The sequence below is a fragment of the Labrus mixtus genome, chromosome 12, assembly GCF_963584025.1.
Source record: "Labrus mixtus chromosome 12, fLabMix1.1, whole genome shotgun sequence".
In the NCBI taxonomy this organism is placed as follows: domain Eukaryota; kingdom Metazoa; phylum Chordata; class Actinopteri; order Labriformes; family Labridae; genus Labrus; species Labrus mixtus.
The window spans coordinates 10,179,506-10,195,395 of NC_083623.1; the positions used below are offsets into that span (position 1 = coordinate 10,179,506).

The following is a 15,890-nucleotide window of genomic DNA, read 5'->3' on the forward strand; positions in this document are numbered from 1 at the left end:
AGATTCAAAATTAGATAGAAATTTATGTAAAAAAAGGGTAAACACATATTAAAACCAGAAAGTATTTTCAGTGAAATGAATGTAAATTATTAGAAGTAAAGAGTGCATTATGCTGTTTAGTTGACCTTGTAGGTTCATTATAACGATAACACTGTCAGTCATTGCTGATGCAACCAAGTGTAAACATTACTTTAGTGTTTTTTTGCAAGTTGAAGAGCAGCCAATTTTCAATCTTCTGGATAGTTCAATCTTAAACAATCACATCATTTTCCCCTTAGTTTATCATCTCAAGCAGTAAAGTAATAATGTGTATGCTTCTATGAATAAGCAGTCAAGTGAGGGTGAAAATCGTAAAACATTATAACTTCTAACATGTGGTTAGCTTGTATCATATACTTCATGCAGTCGATGTAGGCCTACAATGTACAATACAGTGAAAATACTTGTGTAAAGAACTTTTAGGCCTCCATTAAAATTGTTTGTGAATGTAAATACATTACATCACGGATACATTTAGCAAACTTGCATATACAGTGAAGCAAAGACGAAGCCAATTATGTGCTTTGAAGAATAGCCTACCTCTAAAAAAAGTTCTTATGGGATCCTAAAATGATTTTTTTTTAAATAAACCTGGTGGTGTTTGCTTTTACTTTCACTGCATTGCAAGTTTTTACATAATATATGATTCATTATATTATTATATTATATATAATATAATATTATATATTATATTTAAAGTCGTGTAATGTAAAAAAAAACCTGGAGTTTATAACATTGTGCATGATTACTCTCCTCGATGGTAGGCACATTTCCCCCAGAAGAAAATACTTTAACACCTGAGGACTCTATACTTTAACGGTGTTGCCACTAGGTGGCGACAAGCACCAGGGTAATGCACTGTTCACACACTGGGTGGTCAGTCTGTGTGCTATTCAATAATTCAGCATGAGATACTGCAGAACTGGGCAATGGAACTAAGAGCACAAGTTGTTCAAATCTTATCCTGAATTCATATATAAAAGCAGGTTTAGAAAAACAACTTTCTTTGGATCTGCCACTGATAGCACTGAACCATGAACTTCACACAGCAACCAACCTTGTGAATTAAAATCTCCAACAATATTTCTTAGGTTTTAAGATTGCCAAAAACGTGTAGAGCCTTTTTTGTATGGAGTGATTTCGCCCGATTGTCCTTTGTCATGTTAGTTTGGCGATAGTCCTTAATTCATTCAAAATGGATGATGAATGATATGTCTAAGTCTGGGAAATATCTGGAGACAGACCTTGTATGCCAGTGTTGTATAAAAAAAAGGTGATTTACATCGCCAGGGTGTAGCTGCATGTTAATCGATTACCTTTGACTAATCGTTACTCTTCGAGCTGCCAGGAAATAAACGGTGGAGTGCTCGTCCCTGATTTCCCTGTTTGCTACTTTTCAATTCATTACATGCCTCTGAGATTTATGATCCGCTGTGCCTGGCTGCACTGCGCTGTGTCAAATCAGCTGCAGACACACAGAGCAAGACCGGAAGTCACACAGATAGCTTCAGAAATAAAAGAACAGGCTTGTCTGGATTGGTACACTTGATTATGTTTTTTTTTTGGACTTGATACTTGATACAACACAAGTGATCCACAATGACATTATTTACCATAACAAAAATATAATTATTATTTTGTCTGGCCCTGTGTGGAGTTTTGAACTTGATATGAAACAACATGACATTAAGTGTCTCTTTATGAAAACAAGACTGATTGTTTCTCTATCTTGACTTTTAATGCCTAAACGCTGCTACAGGGTAGGCTAGGTGTCAGAAGAGACTACAGCACAGTTTTCACTGGTAAAAAAGCAGGACGTTTGTTTTGTCAGAAAACTACTCAAACATGTACAGGACAAGAGCCGCAGAGAAACAAGAGGTATACTGTTGTCCACAGGGGGCGCCAAAATCAACCCAAACAGGCAGTTCCTTACAGGACTTTTAAGCAAAGTTTGTGATAGCTAAGAGAAGAGATCAAATTAAGTTTTGGCTTTGGGTTATGAAGACGTTTATGAAATACATTTGGTAAATGTAGCCTACATCTGTTGGCCTACACTTTAGGATTTTTAACTTGAGTATTTCCGAGTCGTCTTGTGCTACTTAGCACTTAGATGTGTATTAGTAAGCAAAAAATGGGCTCGGTTTTGCTGAACACATTAAGAGTGGGGAGGGGGGGCCTATAGTCATTCCCTCTGTATAGGGTGGGAAAAGTTATGGCTAAGTACCTGCTTAAACTACATATTTCAAAGGCAAATACCATACGTTTTCCTATTTATCTCAATGCTTTGGTAATGACATTATACAGTCAGAGATGTTTTCATTTTAAATACCGTCATTCACACGGAGTAGGAGTAAAAACCAAAAACGTTGTCGAGTGTTTTGTTTTGAAAGGTACAACCGGAAATGACGTGTTGTGATTTGGGCAAACTTGACATTACGCGCACTTCAATTCCAACTTTCTGAACGCACAGGCGCACTGTTCACTGTCAAACACGGCTGTAAACAGAGGAGACTTCATGCTGGAGTCATCTCCGAGACAACATCTATTTATCTCCACGGAAACATCAGAGTATAGAGGCTTCAGGAGGTTTTACGCACAGCGCCAGCGCGTCTGGTGACTTGTGATTACTTTGACGGAACAGTTGTGTGAGAATCTCGGCTATTTTTCTGAAGGACTTGTTGACTTCATGATGTGGGGGATCCCGAGGACGCGCTATGCGGACTGTAACGGCTCTGAGGAGAGTGAGGAAACGGAGATTGTCGTGAACATCGGTGGGGTGAAACAGGTGCTGTACGGCGACGTGTTGAATCGCTACCCGGACACCCGGCTGGCTGAGCTGGTGGATTGTTCAAACAAGTCTAATGAAGAAATATCGTCTTTTTGTGATGACTACGACCCTGACACAGGAGAGTTTTATTTTGACAGAGACCCTGAAGCCTTTAAGTGTATTATTGAACTGTATTATTATGGAGAGATTCACATGAAGAGAGGCATCTGTCCTATTTGTTTCATGAAGGAGATGGAGTTCTGGAAAATCGGTTCAGATTTTTTGGATGAATGCTGCAAATGCCAGCTGCAAGAGGTAGAAGATGAACTTGCGGAGATTGCGGAGAAAGTGAGAACTATCCTGGTGGACAGAGAGGGAGATCCGTCAGCAGGAGGCTGGCAGCGCTTCCAGATGTGCCTGTGGAGGATGATGGAGAAGCCGGACTCCTCTCTCCCTGCACACATCATCGCTATAGTCTCCTTTATCTTCATCCTCGTCTCCTCCGTGGTGATGTGCGTGGGGACCATCCCCGACCTGCAGGTGGAGGACTCAGAGGGTCACCTCACTGAGCACCCAACTCTGGAGGTCATCGAGACGGTGTGCATCGGCTGGTTCACCATCGAATACCTCCTGCGACTTATCTCCTCTCCGAATAAAATAAAATTCGTCCTTGCTTTCATGAACATCATCGACTTCATGGCCATAATGCCCTTCTTCGTGGTGCTAATTTTGATCTCCTTCGGCGCAGGAGTGATGGAGCTGGCTAACGTTCAGCAGGCAGTGCAGGCTTTACGCATAATGCGCATTGCGCGCATTTTCAAGCTGGCACGACACTCCTCCGGACTCCAGACCCTCACATCTGCGCTGAAGAGTAGCTTCAAAGAACTCGGGCTGCTCCTCATGTACATGGGCGTTGGGGTGTTTCTTTTCTCCGCCCTGGGCTATACAATGGAGCAGAACCATCCGGAAACTTTGTTTACCAGTATCCCTCAGTCGTTCTGGTGGGCTGTGATCACCATGACCACCGTGGGCTATGGAGACGTGTACCCCAAGACCACTTTAGGGCGCTGCAACGCGGCCATCAGCTTTCTGTGCGGGGTGATCGCTATCGCTCTACCTATTCACCCCATCATCAACAATTTCGTGCTGTTTTATAACAAGCAACAGGTGCTGGAGACCGCAGCCAAACATGAGATCGAGCTGATGGCTCTGCGCTCCGGCGCAGCCGAGCTGGAAGATGCACCCAGAGTGCATAAACATGTTTGCGGCGCCGGGGTTTGGGACAACACCATGCGCTCCTGTCACAGCGACACATACATCCCCTTACTGAAGGATCCCAGGGGAGGGGCGGGAGTCCAGACCCCCAGCCTGGACACGAGCTTTGAGAGCACAGCCTAGGCCACAGAATAATGAATCTGAGGGACAAACAAGACCCTTAAAAAGAGAAATAACAAAACATCCAAATTCGGGTTAACGACACCATGATGGGGATATGCCTGTAAATAGCCGAAATAGAGGAACAACAGGACAGCAGTAATGCTTACTGGGACCTTAAAAGCGTGTGAAGTATGGCGCCCATTAACGGGACATATGTGTGAGATATTGACTTGATGAGCTGTGCTTTTGCGCAGGGACTCCCCACAGACAGAGGGGCTCTGTTTGAAAAGCCAATACACTGATTGTCTGTCCCCCCCCCCCCCCCCCCCATATAGGCTTCTTATGTAACACCCCCCATCCCCAATCCTCACACTCACTGTAGACTGCACTGTAGCTTAATTCCTCCGTACAGATCTATGTATCACAATGAATGTTTGTTTTTTTAAATAAAGAATGGCAGCTGCTCCATGAGAAAATGAAGCTAATCATTTCTTAAGAGTTCACAAACATGAAAACAAAATTGAAAGAAACTACTGATATTTCATATAGAACCTTGGAAAGACATGCATTCAAAAATAAAGGCCTGTACACCCCTCTGAAGTTTAAAGAAAGGTAATTATAGTAAATAGCAGAGAGTAAAATAATCATGTCACCAGGGCTTTTTATTTCTGTTTCTGTCCCTAATAGTCTTTAGCACTAGTGTATTTTTTTAACAGACACTGTGAGATTGTGAGGTCTCGGATATAAAAAACCTGTCTACTAGTAGTGACGGTTTATGGTGGGCTGCAGGATCACGTAACCAACACCAGAAACCTGCCAAGCTTCCTTGGCTGCAGGACACGTTTAACAGGTTTAAATTTTGCAGCAGCTTTCAACACTCTCAGCAGAGGTTCCCTGGAATGACTTGACCATCGCAGTGTGTACTTCAGGATGAGGGAGCTAAGACAATAAATCAGGAAAAATAATCCTTGTGGTTGACTTAATTAACCTCAACATTCATCATCAAAGTGCAGGCTGGATCAGCTAAAGAATAAAGTACAAAGAACTGATCAAAATAACATCAACAATGGCACCTTCTTTTCTCATTAATCCACTGAAATGGCATGCATCACCAGTCTGGGAAGCTATGAACCACAATGAAAAGTATCAATAGTGAAAAGTCTGCCTGTTGGAAATGTGTCTTAATGCATTACAGCTCCTATTTGATGAAAGGAAAGGATGGATGACTCAGACTCACACTGCCACATGTCTTCAAAAACAGACTCTTAATTGACTTAATGGGTTCTGTAAAGTTACTTTTGCTTAGTTTGAAAGGTCTCGACTCCTTTCTGCATTAGTCTGAGTGACATGAACCTGCTGCACACAAAGAACAATTCCAAGAAAAATCACGAGCTGTCATGGTAGGGGAGCTTACTCTATATTCAAATTCAACATCATCATTTCAAACGCAATGTCTCAGATGTCAGCGGTTTGATTCTGTTGAGCCTGGATGGATGATTGTATTTCTGTATAGAGTCGTAATTTGGAGAAAGTCTGAGTCCACCTCTCTGCTTTGAAAAGCTTCAGCTGCACACAAGTGTGCAGTCTCAATTTTCAAGATACATTTGCTCTCTGCTTTTAACTCTCTCTTTAATTACACCCTATAAACACTTTTCTGTCCTCTCGTTTTCCTTTAAAAATACAAAAAAGAAAGAAAGCCGTATTTATCCTTGAATGTCATGTTTCTGCTCCTCATCACTTCCTTTTATTATGCAGAAAAAAACTGTAAAGTGTGGGGGCTGAAACACTTCAATCCAACACTTCCCCACACTTTGTATCCCCTTTGCAAGAAAACAGCGCACGATAACTTACATTTGGAACCTGAACCGTGTAGCTATTAATGAGTCATTTTTGTTGAGAACAAAGTTAGAACATAATTGCAAAAATAATAACATGAAAACATTTCTTTAGGTACGTTATTTCTTTATCGCTTACAGTTTTGATGAAGAAACCATTGGTGACAAAAAAAGGTGTCAGTTTCTTCCTTTTCCTCCAAAAAAATCTTTGTTAAATTCCAGATGTGAATTTATATTAAAAATAAATTCTTAGTCCTTTGCATGATTAACTGTTGTGAACAATTAAGCACATACCCCATCCTAAATGTTTGGAGTATTACACCATCACATGCAGGAGAACGTGTAGAAGATTCCTGACTCATTTCAAAGCAGGAATGGATTTTCCAAGGACAAAACTCAAATTACACAACTGCAGTATGTAATCTGGATGACAGATTAATCAATAAGTATACATATAATGAAGCAGTAGGGCAACAGGAGATCTCCATTATTCAGTACATCATATGGCATCTGTTGTACCTTCATTACTTATTACTGCAGGATGTTATTGTTTTAAAGAGTTCTTCGCTGGTTATGAAACATACCTTAACTAATATTGATGCCTCTTTTTGAATTACCAAAGCAAACAAGACCATCAGTATAAAGATGACTAATTGCTATGTAGCTATTTTAATGCCTGAGACTGGCTGCAGCAGGCTGAGTGTCAACAGCACTCTACAGAAATAGACTTTGTTTGCATTCTCCACAGCAAATATTCTTGATGAATGAAAAATGTGACGGTTAAAATTCAGCTAGGGGAGATTCTTCTTCAGAAAACACGACATGTATAGGACAATATCAGCGTCAAGAAGATTAGACGTACTGTACAGTTTTGTCCACAGGGGGCGCCAAAGTAAACACAAATCGAAAGTTCCTCAAAGGACTTTTAAGCGAAGTTTGTGACGACTAAGAGAAGAGATCGAATTAAGCTTTGCCATAAGCAATAAAGTTAAGTGAACACATAAGAGGGGGAAAAAATGCTTCTTGGATATTTTAGAATCAGGAGGGGCATGTTGCTGCCACTGAGTATTAGCTGATACTCTTTGATATTTGTTTTATTATCCCTTCCATACTGTTGTTCCAATTACTAACAATGTAACCCCACATTACAGATTTTCCTCATATCATGCAGGCCTCATCACATCATCACCTGTCACATTTTCAATGAATGAAGAAGGCTGAATCATCTTCCTAACAGCAACCGTCCGCAACAGTCTGCACCAATCACTGAGACAAGATGTGAGCTTGTTTGATCAATAGCACATCACTGATTCAGTCGCTGCTTCCTCCTCAGTTCTGTTCCCGCCTGAGCTGCAGTCTAAAGTCTGCAGCCTAATATAAAGATCACACAGGAGGTCGAGCGGGACCTGTGTGCGTCCACCCACACACACACACACGACTCTGCTATCTCCTCTGACCAGCGGCACACTCACACATGTCAGCGCCGGTGGAGAAAGGCCTTTGTACGCGCTGACAGGTGGAACTAGAATGTCAAAGCAGAGCATTGTGTAACAGAACAATGCTACACCGACAAACATACATGAACCTTCACGTTCAAATTTAGATCTACACACACACACACACACACTGGTGTAAACAAACATCTCCCCTCCTTTCAAACGCCTACATATAATTACACGCATGTTTTCTCATGTATATACCCAAAGTCGTGTGTGAACCACTCCACCACGACCCGCTCTGATCTGCTCGCTAATCACCCGTTTTTTTACACCCACATGTTGGTCAACTGTGGTGTTCAGTGGGTGTTTAAGATAAGAGGTGTTCCTGGGTGTTTATTACAAACTGAGCTCATTAGCGCCTCACAAAAATAGCCAATTATAATGAGAATGTCTATAGCTATATCGGCTAATGGTTGTGGCTACTAAATCCATACATTTACAGGGTTCTGGGTGAAACTGGGTGGGGGTTTTTTTGTTTTAAAGCAAAGTGCCAGATATTTTTGATTCCATAGACTTTGAACAGAAAAGTGTCTGATGTATATGGGTGTTTTTTATTTTATATATATATATATAAAGGGTCTTAGTGTGTGTAGCTGTGTGCTTAAGGAAAGATCTCAGAATGACGATTTTGTTTTATATCATCCTCCAGACGTTTCATCTCACAACCGCGCCGATGTGCAGCGAGGGTGCAGAGGAATAATTAACGGGAGAGAGTCTATAGCATGCCGTGCCATACTTCAGTATCACGCTGCTGCGTTTGCACTTCAGCATTTCATTAAATCTGGTGTTAAATTATGGATCATGCTTGTAGGATGCTGTAAATAAACGCTGCATGATATTCTGCCTGAACCCTCAGATACACTACTTTAAGACTAGTTGACTTGTTTTTTTTTAATCGGTATCCAGCTGACTCCCAGCTCTAACTGTTCTCTGGTGACGTATTGGGATGTTGGTGTTGAGTTTCAGCCGAACATTGTGATGACACCATGAACACACAGAGGCCTCGCTCGGCTCGCTGCTGCCCTTTAGGACTGGGATCATCTTCTACCCATGTATCCTTCCTAAAAATAGTGAAACCCCTGTAGGTAGCCCGTTAACAAACAGTACAGACAAATTCAAGTTCAATACAACAGCATTGTTGTCGTTTCTTGTTTTGAAACTGCAGAAGTGGTTATAGGCCTAATAGAGACTTCTCTCACCTCTTTCATTCAATTATTATAACACCTTGAAGTTTCAGTTTAAAAAAAAGTGGCATTATAATGACAGTTGACTTTTTTCCAATTGCTAGCTCCCATTTTTCTGGCCTAGTTACGTTTTCAAAACTCCTCACGCCTTCAATACAACAATACAACAGAAGTGAAAGTGGACTAAATTATGGGACCTTACTGCCTTCAAAGATAGGGATGTACAGGATGAGGGATCTGTACAAACTGCTTATTACGGTCCGTATAAACTGATAGCGTTAGGCTGTTACCTATAGCGGCCATAGTAAAAACGACAGGAACAAGAACATAAGCAAGGTAGAGCAGTATAGGGGGCTTGGGGGCTCTCTTCCAGTCCCAGAGTTTCTTAAAGCCTATTCTTGGTCAGTGTTTCTTTTCCTTCCACATCACTTCCCGCTCTTCATCCATTTTGATATTGTGTCCGTAAAAGATTCAATTTGACAAAAACGGATCATTTCTCAGTATACTGGAACAGAGGACTAAGGTGTGATAAAAAATAAGCATTCTCAAGGGGCAAATGTTGACATTTAGTCATGGCCCTTTGTGTCGCGGAGAAGAAACCGACTTTTAAAAAGAAATGTCACGTAAACCCTTACACAGCAATTAAGAACAGTCAGAGAAACAGCTGTCACAGACGTAGTGTTCAGACCAGGAGAGTCTGTTCAGAGCAGAGCTTAAGATCAGTAAAACACAGGACCTTTTCCTTATGTGGGATTATACAATGCAGAATGTGGAATTATGTTATTGTTTAAACTTAGCCATCTAGTTGTTTTGTCGAAACGTAACCAGACAGACTTTTTGCTGTTAATAGCCTTATAGACAGGAGGAAAAGAGACGCTTTGTGTGTTTTTCACGACACACAATTGGCACAATGTTGGGCATTAGAAAATCCAAAAGTGTACCTTGTGCATCTGAATATGAATCCCAGAAAGTGACCAGGCTATTTCACGACCTGGGATGAGAAAGTATTGAATGGCCAGATGCATAAAACAGAGTTATGTTGTATTTATTTATTGGAATATGAATATTAATAGTTTTACATTTAGCTTCACATTGTGTGAAGGTCAGAAGAAAACTGTACTAGTTTAAAAAAAGTAAACTCAAATAGAAAGAGTAGAGGTTCTAATTAAAAACAACTTTAAATAAAGCCTCATGAATCAGATTGAGAGGTCAAAGAAATAATGAAACACTTACAAATACACATACATTTTGTAAAAGTGTGTGTTTAAATACCAACAGCATGGCCTGAAATTACTTCATGTCTGCTTTTTGAGCAAAAACAGAAGAAGAGATAATAACTTTATGTTTGTTTCCAGGTTTATTAAAAACACTGGTTACTATAGTACTATGTTTGACAGTCAGGTCTAGATCAAAAATCTATGCAGTCCTCCTTTGGCCTATGCTTCCACCTACCTCAAGGTTTCTTGAAAATTCAATCAGAAGGTTTTCTGTAATCCTGCAGACAAATAGGCAAACACTGAAAACAAAACCTTCTTAGAGGCATTAAAACCATAATGGATGACATATTGCACCTTGGGCCATACTGAAAGCGGATAATGTCTCACAAACGGTGCAAATGGGATGTATAAATGGATTGATATCCTGCACAAGATGGTCAAACACATTAATTTGAATGAGAATGCGTGTGCATAATGCTATGGGATAACTCTATATATCCCTCTCAGCACTGTCTCTGCTTGAGAGATATTTTCAGCAGCAGGAGAGAGAAAAGGTAATCTCCCTGATGTCAGATTCAGAAGAAGAGGAAAAACATGCTGCAGGAGCGTTAATGTGTGCCCAATGACTGTCCTTTTTTCTTCTTCTTACTGAATTGTTTAAAATGCTGCGTAGGTGCAACCTGGGGCACTTTGATTCAAGCATAGAGCTGTATAAAATTGTATGACAATAATTACAGAGATTAAATATGACCTTCTACAAAATGGCAGAGTAGGATTGTGCACTCAACCAGCCTGCAGAAAGATAACAGTGTCTTCTTTTCCTTCTAACCTTGTCGTTTCTTGCACGCCTTTTAAAGAAAATAAAAATCGCAGAACCCTCTCTGGCAAAATCCTCACATCTGCTCCTGTGGGGGTTTTTCCTGAAACACAGATCAGAAATTTATGGAGGATACCACAAGCTTTCAACTCTTAGCTTGTGCTCAGGTAATGCATCGCCTGAAGTGCATTACTAAATGACTTTGCTGTTGACTAAGCCAAAACCTTTCAAGATGTCAATGTAAAGTGTGAAACACTGAAATCAATACAGCAATGTCTCTGCTAAACTAAACACTGACCAGTGAAGATGGAGTGCAGCCTGCTGCTTGCTAGCACATTCACAGTGGACTCCTTATAAATGGCAAAGCAAATATAACTGCAGATGCAATATGAGAAAAGTGATTTGCCTGGAAAGCAGTTCTCACTGGTGAGCGAGTTTCCACTCCCTCTAAGTGACTAACAGAGATGCTTTTGCTCCTGCAGTCATTTGAATGAGGGTTAGCAAACAGTGAAGACAGCAGCAGGAGAACACAGAGTTATAGTTATGGGTACACTGATACAGTGTGTGTGTGTGTGTGTGAATTCAACCATTCTATACATAAATCAGCAAACACTATGAGTAGAGGATAACAGTAGCTTATTATCTTTTATCTTTCCTTTTAATGAAAACAAAAGATTTATGCTCAGCGAGTCCTGAGTGCAACATTAAACTGTAATAGATGTTCACACATTGTGGCCCGAGTAGACGCAGAGAAAACTGTCATGCTCAGGAAAAATAAGGAACTCAACCCAATTGCACATGAACCAAAAAAATGATTTAATAAAACACAAGTTCTAAAAGAAGACAAAAACATAAGCTCACTCAGAAAAGAGTCCAAAAACCATCTCAAACAAAATCCACAAACTGTTAAACAAATCACAGGAACGATCCAGACATGGAGAAAACACAAACATACGGGTAGGAAGACGTATGTACTGCCAACTAGAAGGAAGGTACACTGAAACTAAATAGACACTGTGGTAATCAGCCACAGGTGAGGACAATGACACAGGTGAGGACAATCAGGGCAATCAAAATGGAGATGAGGAAACACTAAAGACACACATAAAACTCAAGAATGAAAGAGTAACAATACAGACAGGACATAGAGAAACACCAGGATGAGAAATTACAAAATAAAACAGGACACACTAAAGACTAAACTTGGAAATAAAGACAGGAAATGACAACTAAGAAACAAAACAAGGAATAAACTAACCAAACAAAGTAAACCATGACAAAAAGCAGTTTTCAAAGAGACATTGATCTGAGGAAAAGGAAACGAGTGTGTTGAGTCTCGGCTTAAAGTCTGTATCCTCAGATTTGGCGGACAAGTTATGACCTCGTTTTTTCAGGTTGTTAACAGAGTGTTTTTTTTTTTTATAGTGCTTTTTATGTGAAGTGTAGAGACTGGGTGTTTCAAGCTGGTCACAGTGTAATTCTGGGTCTCAAGAAGGTGATGTGGCTGGAGCTCAGTAAAAATAAATCTGTAGTGGCTCCTATTCAACACACACACCAACACACCTGCCCTCTTACAGTTCTCTGCTGCTGTGGGAGAAAAAGCCTGTGTGGAAAAGCTGAGGGCAGGTAGTCCTCAAAAGACGCTCTCTTCTTAAAAAAAAAAAAGAAACACTCCTGATAACATTTTTCTCTAATACAGTTACCAAGGGGAGCGACAAAATGTTTATTGGCTCATTACATGTGTTGAATCTATTATATTCCCTCATTACAGTATATTGTTTCTCTTTATTATCATCTCTGGAGCTTAATATGAAAGCATTAGTTATTGATATGCTGCATACTGGGAGTAAACAAGCAGCTGAAACGATCTCTACATCATGGCTCATTGCTCCTTATTGTGTTTGTTTGATTCTTTTTTAATTATGCCACTGTTATTTTGAAAAGTAGCTCTGCAAACCTCTTTATGCAACAGGTGAGCTGCAGGAAAGCACAAATTGAAAACCCTTCTTCAGAGCGTCGAGGTTACATGAATGTTACATGAATGTTGATTAGCTCAGCAGAGTGGCAACTAAAAGCTTCATCAATTGTAGGTCTCTGCTTGTGAATAAGTTCGGTCTGTTCTTTTTGATTATATTCATTTATGAAATTGGATTATAATTCGACTTAAGTTTTATTGGTCTGTACTGTCCTCTCATTGGAGGTAGCTCCCATGTGTACAGATAACATAGTGCTCTGATGCCTCTCATGTACCTGCTGAAGATTGGTCACTTTTAAATGGATATTTCAGCAGTAAGGGAGACAGTATTCAGAAGTTTATTTTTGTCAATTTCAACCTTGAACTGATAAAATAAAGTTTGCTCCCTGAGACAGAATGCACTTTTGACTTTTTCTTCTCGGTTTTGCTTTAGAACTACTTGATATATACTCACCAAATGTTGGATCTTTCAAAAAGACGAATATTTGTCTGAGCTAAACCCTAAATTGAGGTCTAACAAAACAGTGCTGCTTCAAATGAGTAAAATGACTGAAACAGCTTTTATGAACACAGTTACAACATCTGAGCTAGGGACCTGAAGACTGAAAATGTCAAGTTCTGACGAGGATTTCGACCATAAAAAAAGGCAGCCATGTAGTTATTTTGCTGAATGGTTGTAAGGATATGCAAAGAATATGTGAGGAAGACTTAGCTTGGGCTAATGCTGCTCTGCCAAAACAAGAAATACAAAACACCAGCACAATATGTGAACAGCTATCTTTCTACAAAGCCTAACTATAAAGCTATAGCTTTATAGCTTAGGCCCCCGCTAGTCTTTAAGCTAAGCTAGGCTTTATGCTAAGCTAGGCTAATGACTCATTATTCATGCTCTGTACTATATAGAGAGATTTGAGAGTTTGATGGAGCAATGGAGCACACCATTTAACTCTCAGCAAACCCTTAAAGTATTCGAGTGAATGGAAGCTTAATTTGAAATAAAAATTGGAAGGGAAAAACTCACAGTTTCAGCAAGTTTGAAGGTCGGAGAGAGGCAGCAGTATTTCCCTCAGGCTTTGTTTGAATCAACATCACTCAGGGCAGAAAAATAATGTGAAATCCCTTCTTTATATTCCACTAGTCTTTCATGCTAACGTCCTCCAGTCTAAGGGGAACAGTGCTTCTGCAGATATGAATATGTAAATGAAAAGTCAGAATCCATTGCGTGTTTATCCATGTTGTTTCACTGTAATCTATCATACCCTGTTGTGGTGTTTGTACTGTCATTTGGTTGAACTGCTTCACACATTTCTGTTGTGTTGGCTGCTTTGATCAGCGCTCTGCAGTCTGGATTAACAACCTTCACATTTATGCCAAGCAGTCTCCAGATGAACTTGTGCTTTGAAAGCAGTGTCCACTGACAGCTTCAAATAACTTGTTCAAAGCCAAAGCTTGTTAAAGCTGCCTCTGTTTATTTAAAAGTCAGTCCATGGGTCATGTAGCTTTTTTAGCAAATAGATTGAATTAGAAAGTTATAAACAGCAACACATGAAAGGAATGAACGGCTCTCCTGTGTACTGCATAACAAAGAGCTGTGACGAGGTCTGCTTAGTGTCTGTAGAAGTTATTCTTTCTTTCTTCTCAGTAACATAGTTCACAGCCTTTGCTGACGGTACACACTTGAAAATGGCTTACAAAGGGAAAAATTTCCCGCATCAGCCATGTTCTAGTGGCTCTGTGTCACTTCTGCTAATAAATGTATGGACAGCTAATTAAGGGAATTGGCCTTGAGAGACCACAGTGATAGATCTGACCTGCTTGCCGATGCACTTGCCACTGCTGATTATCTCATCCAGACACACTGAGGCTTTATGGAGCCGAACATCCTCGCGGCTTCCTACAATGATTACAATTAATTTAGCACTGCAGGTTAATAAAAGCCCAGTTTATAGAGGGTTACTTCAGATTTATATCGCCTCTGGGACTTAAGATTTTCAATTGTCAAAGACTAACTCCAACATGCTGTTTCCATAGGCTGAGTCAAATTGTAAGAGTTTTGAATTATTATAATGCGCTGCCTTCTCTTCTGCTGGCTAATGTGACTCTCTAAATAAAGTTTAATTCAAACATGTGACACACAACTTGTAAAAAATGCAAACCACATCTAGGAGATTGATTTCTGCTACAGAAGGGAACTCACTTTTGAGATATGAACTTGGCTTCTTTTGATGGGCCCTCAAAATGCAAGGTAAAGAAAAAACCACAACCTGTTAAAATGATCTTAATTTGGAAAAGCTTAAGAAAGTTAAATATTTACATAAAATTTTAAGATTAAACTAATGATCACAACGTATTACTTAGTAAGCTGTACATAATTTAAACAATACAGACAGCCTAGCGTTTGTTCCCTGCAAAAGTCTTTATTCTGCTTGTTTGTTAGGCCTATGACTACTGGAAAAAAAAAATCTAAATTTCAAAATAATTGATTACCTATACACAGATATCTTTTGTAGAAGTTTGTAAAGTGCGTGAATCAACAAGTTGTTCAATTAATTCCATACTGATACATCCTAACTGGCTTTCAAGCAGCTGGCCTGACCCCTCCCAACGCTCATCAGTGACACATGATCTCCCTCAGTGACCTTGACATAGTCTCTAGTGTCTGCCTGGCTCCATATCAACCCCCCCAACAACAGGTGAAAGGTCCATTATAGACACTGCATAAACCCCCTCTGGACAAATGGAGCCATGTGATTATCCATGTGAGCTCAGTGGGAAAGGATGTCAGAGGGCTGTCATAAAAACCTGTGGTAAAGGATTTGTCATGGAAGAAATTTAGAAGTCAAACAGTGATGAAATGCGGTGTCCATGTCTTTTGTGCTCGGAGTGTAATTAAACTGCCCTTGGTCCCATTTATCCCCCCACGGGGGTCGCTGCGGGTGATTACAGATGCGGAGATCAATCTGTGATCCATGTCTGTGAAGAAAAATGACAGAGTAAAAAAGGGAATCAGGGTAAGTAAAGATATTTTACTCTCGCAGCAGCCTTGGAACAAAGCTGTAGGGATCACACACAGTGCATTGCTGCAGTGGAATATTAACACAGTAATTAAAGAGAGTGGATGTTTACAGTCAGATGAGAATGGCAGAGGGTGTGGGAGGAGTACAAAAAAATCATTCGGTA

General features: G+C 40.1%; 1 protein-coding gene across 1 annotated transcript; it reads left to right on the plus strand.

Moving 5' to 3' along the window:
- Nucleotides 1-2,503: 2,503 nt before the first annotated feature.
- On the plus strand, nt 2,504-4,647 carry LOC132984884 (potassium voltage-gated channel subfamily F member 1-like). The gene has a single exon (XM_061051903.1). It carries the CDS (start codon nt 2,726-2,728, stop codon nt 4,202-4,204), a length of 1,479 nt encoding a protein of 492 aa, XP_060907886.1. The 5' UTR covers nt 2,504-2,725; the 3' UTR covers nt 4,205-4,647.
- Nucleotides 4,648-15,890: the final 11,243 nt, after the last annotated feature.

Bases quoted from the DNA above. Each gene is read 5' to 3' on its own strand.
- LOC132984884 (XM_061051903.1), top strand. From the start codon at position 2,726: ATGATGTGGGGGATCCCGAGGACGCGCTATGCGGACTGTAACGGCTCT.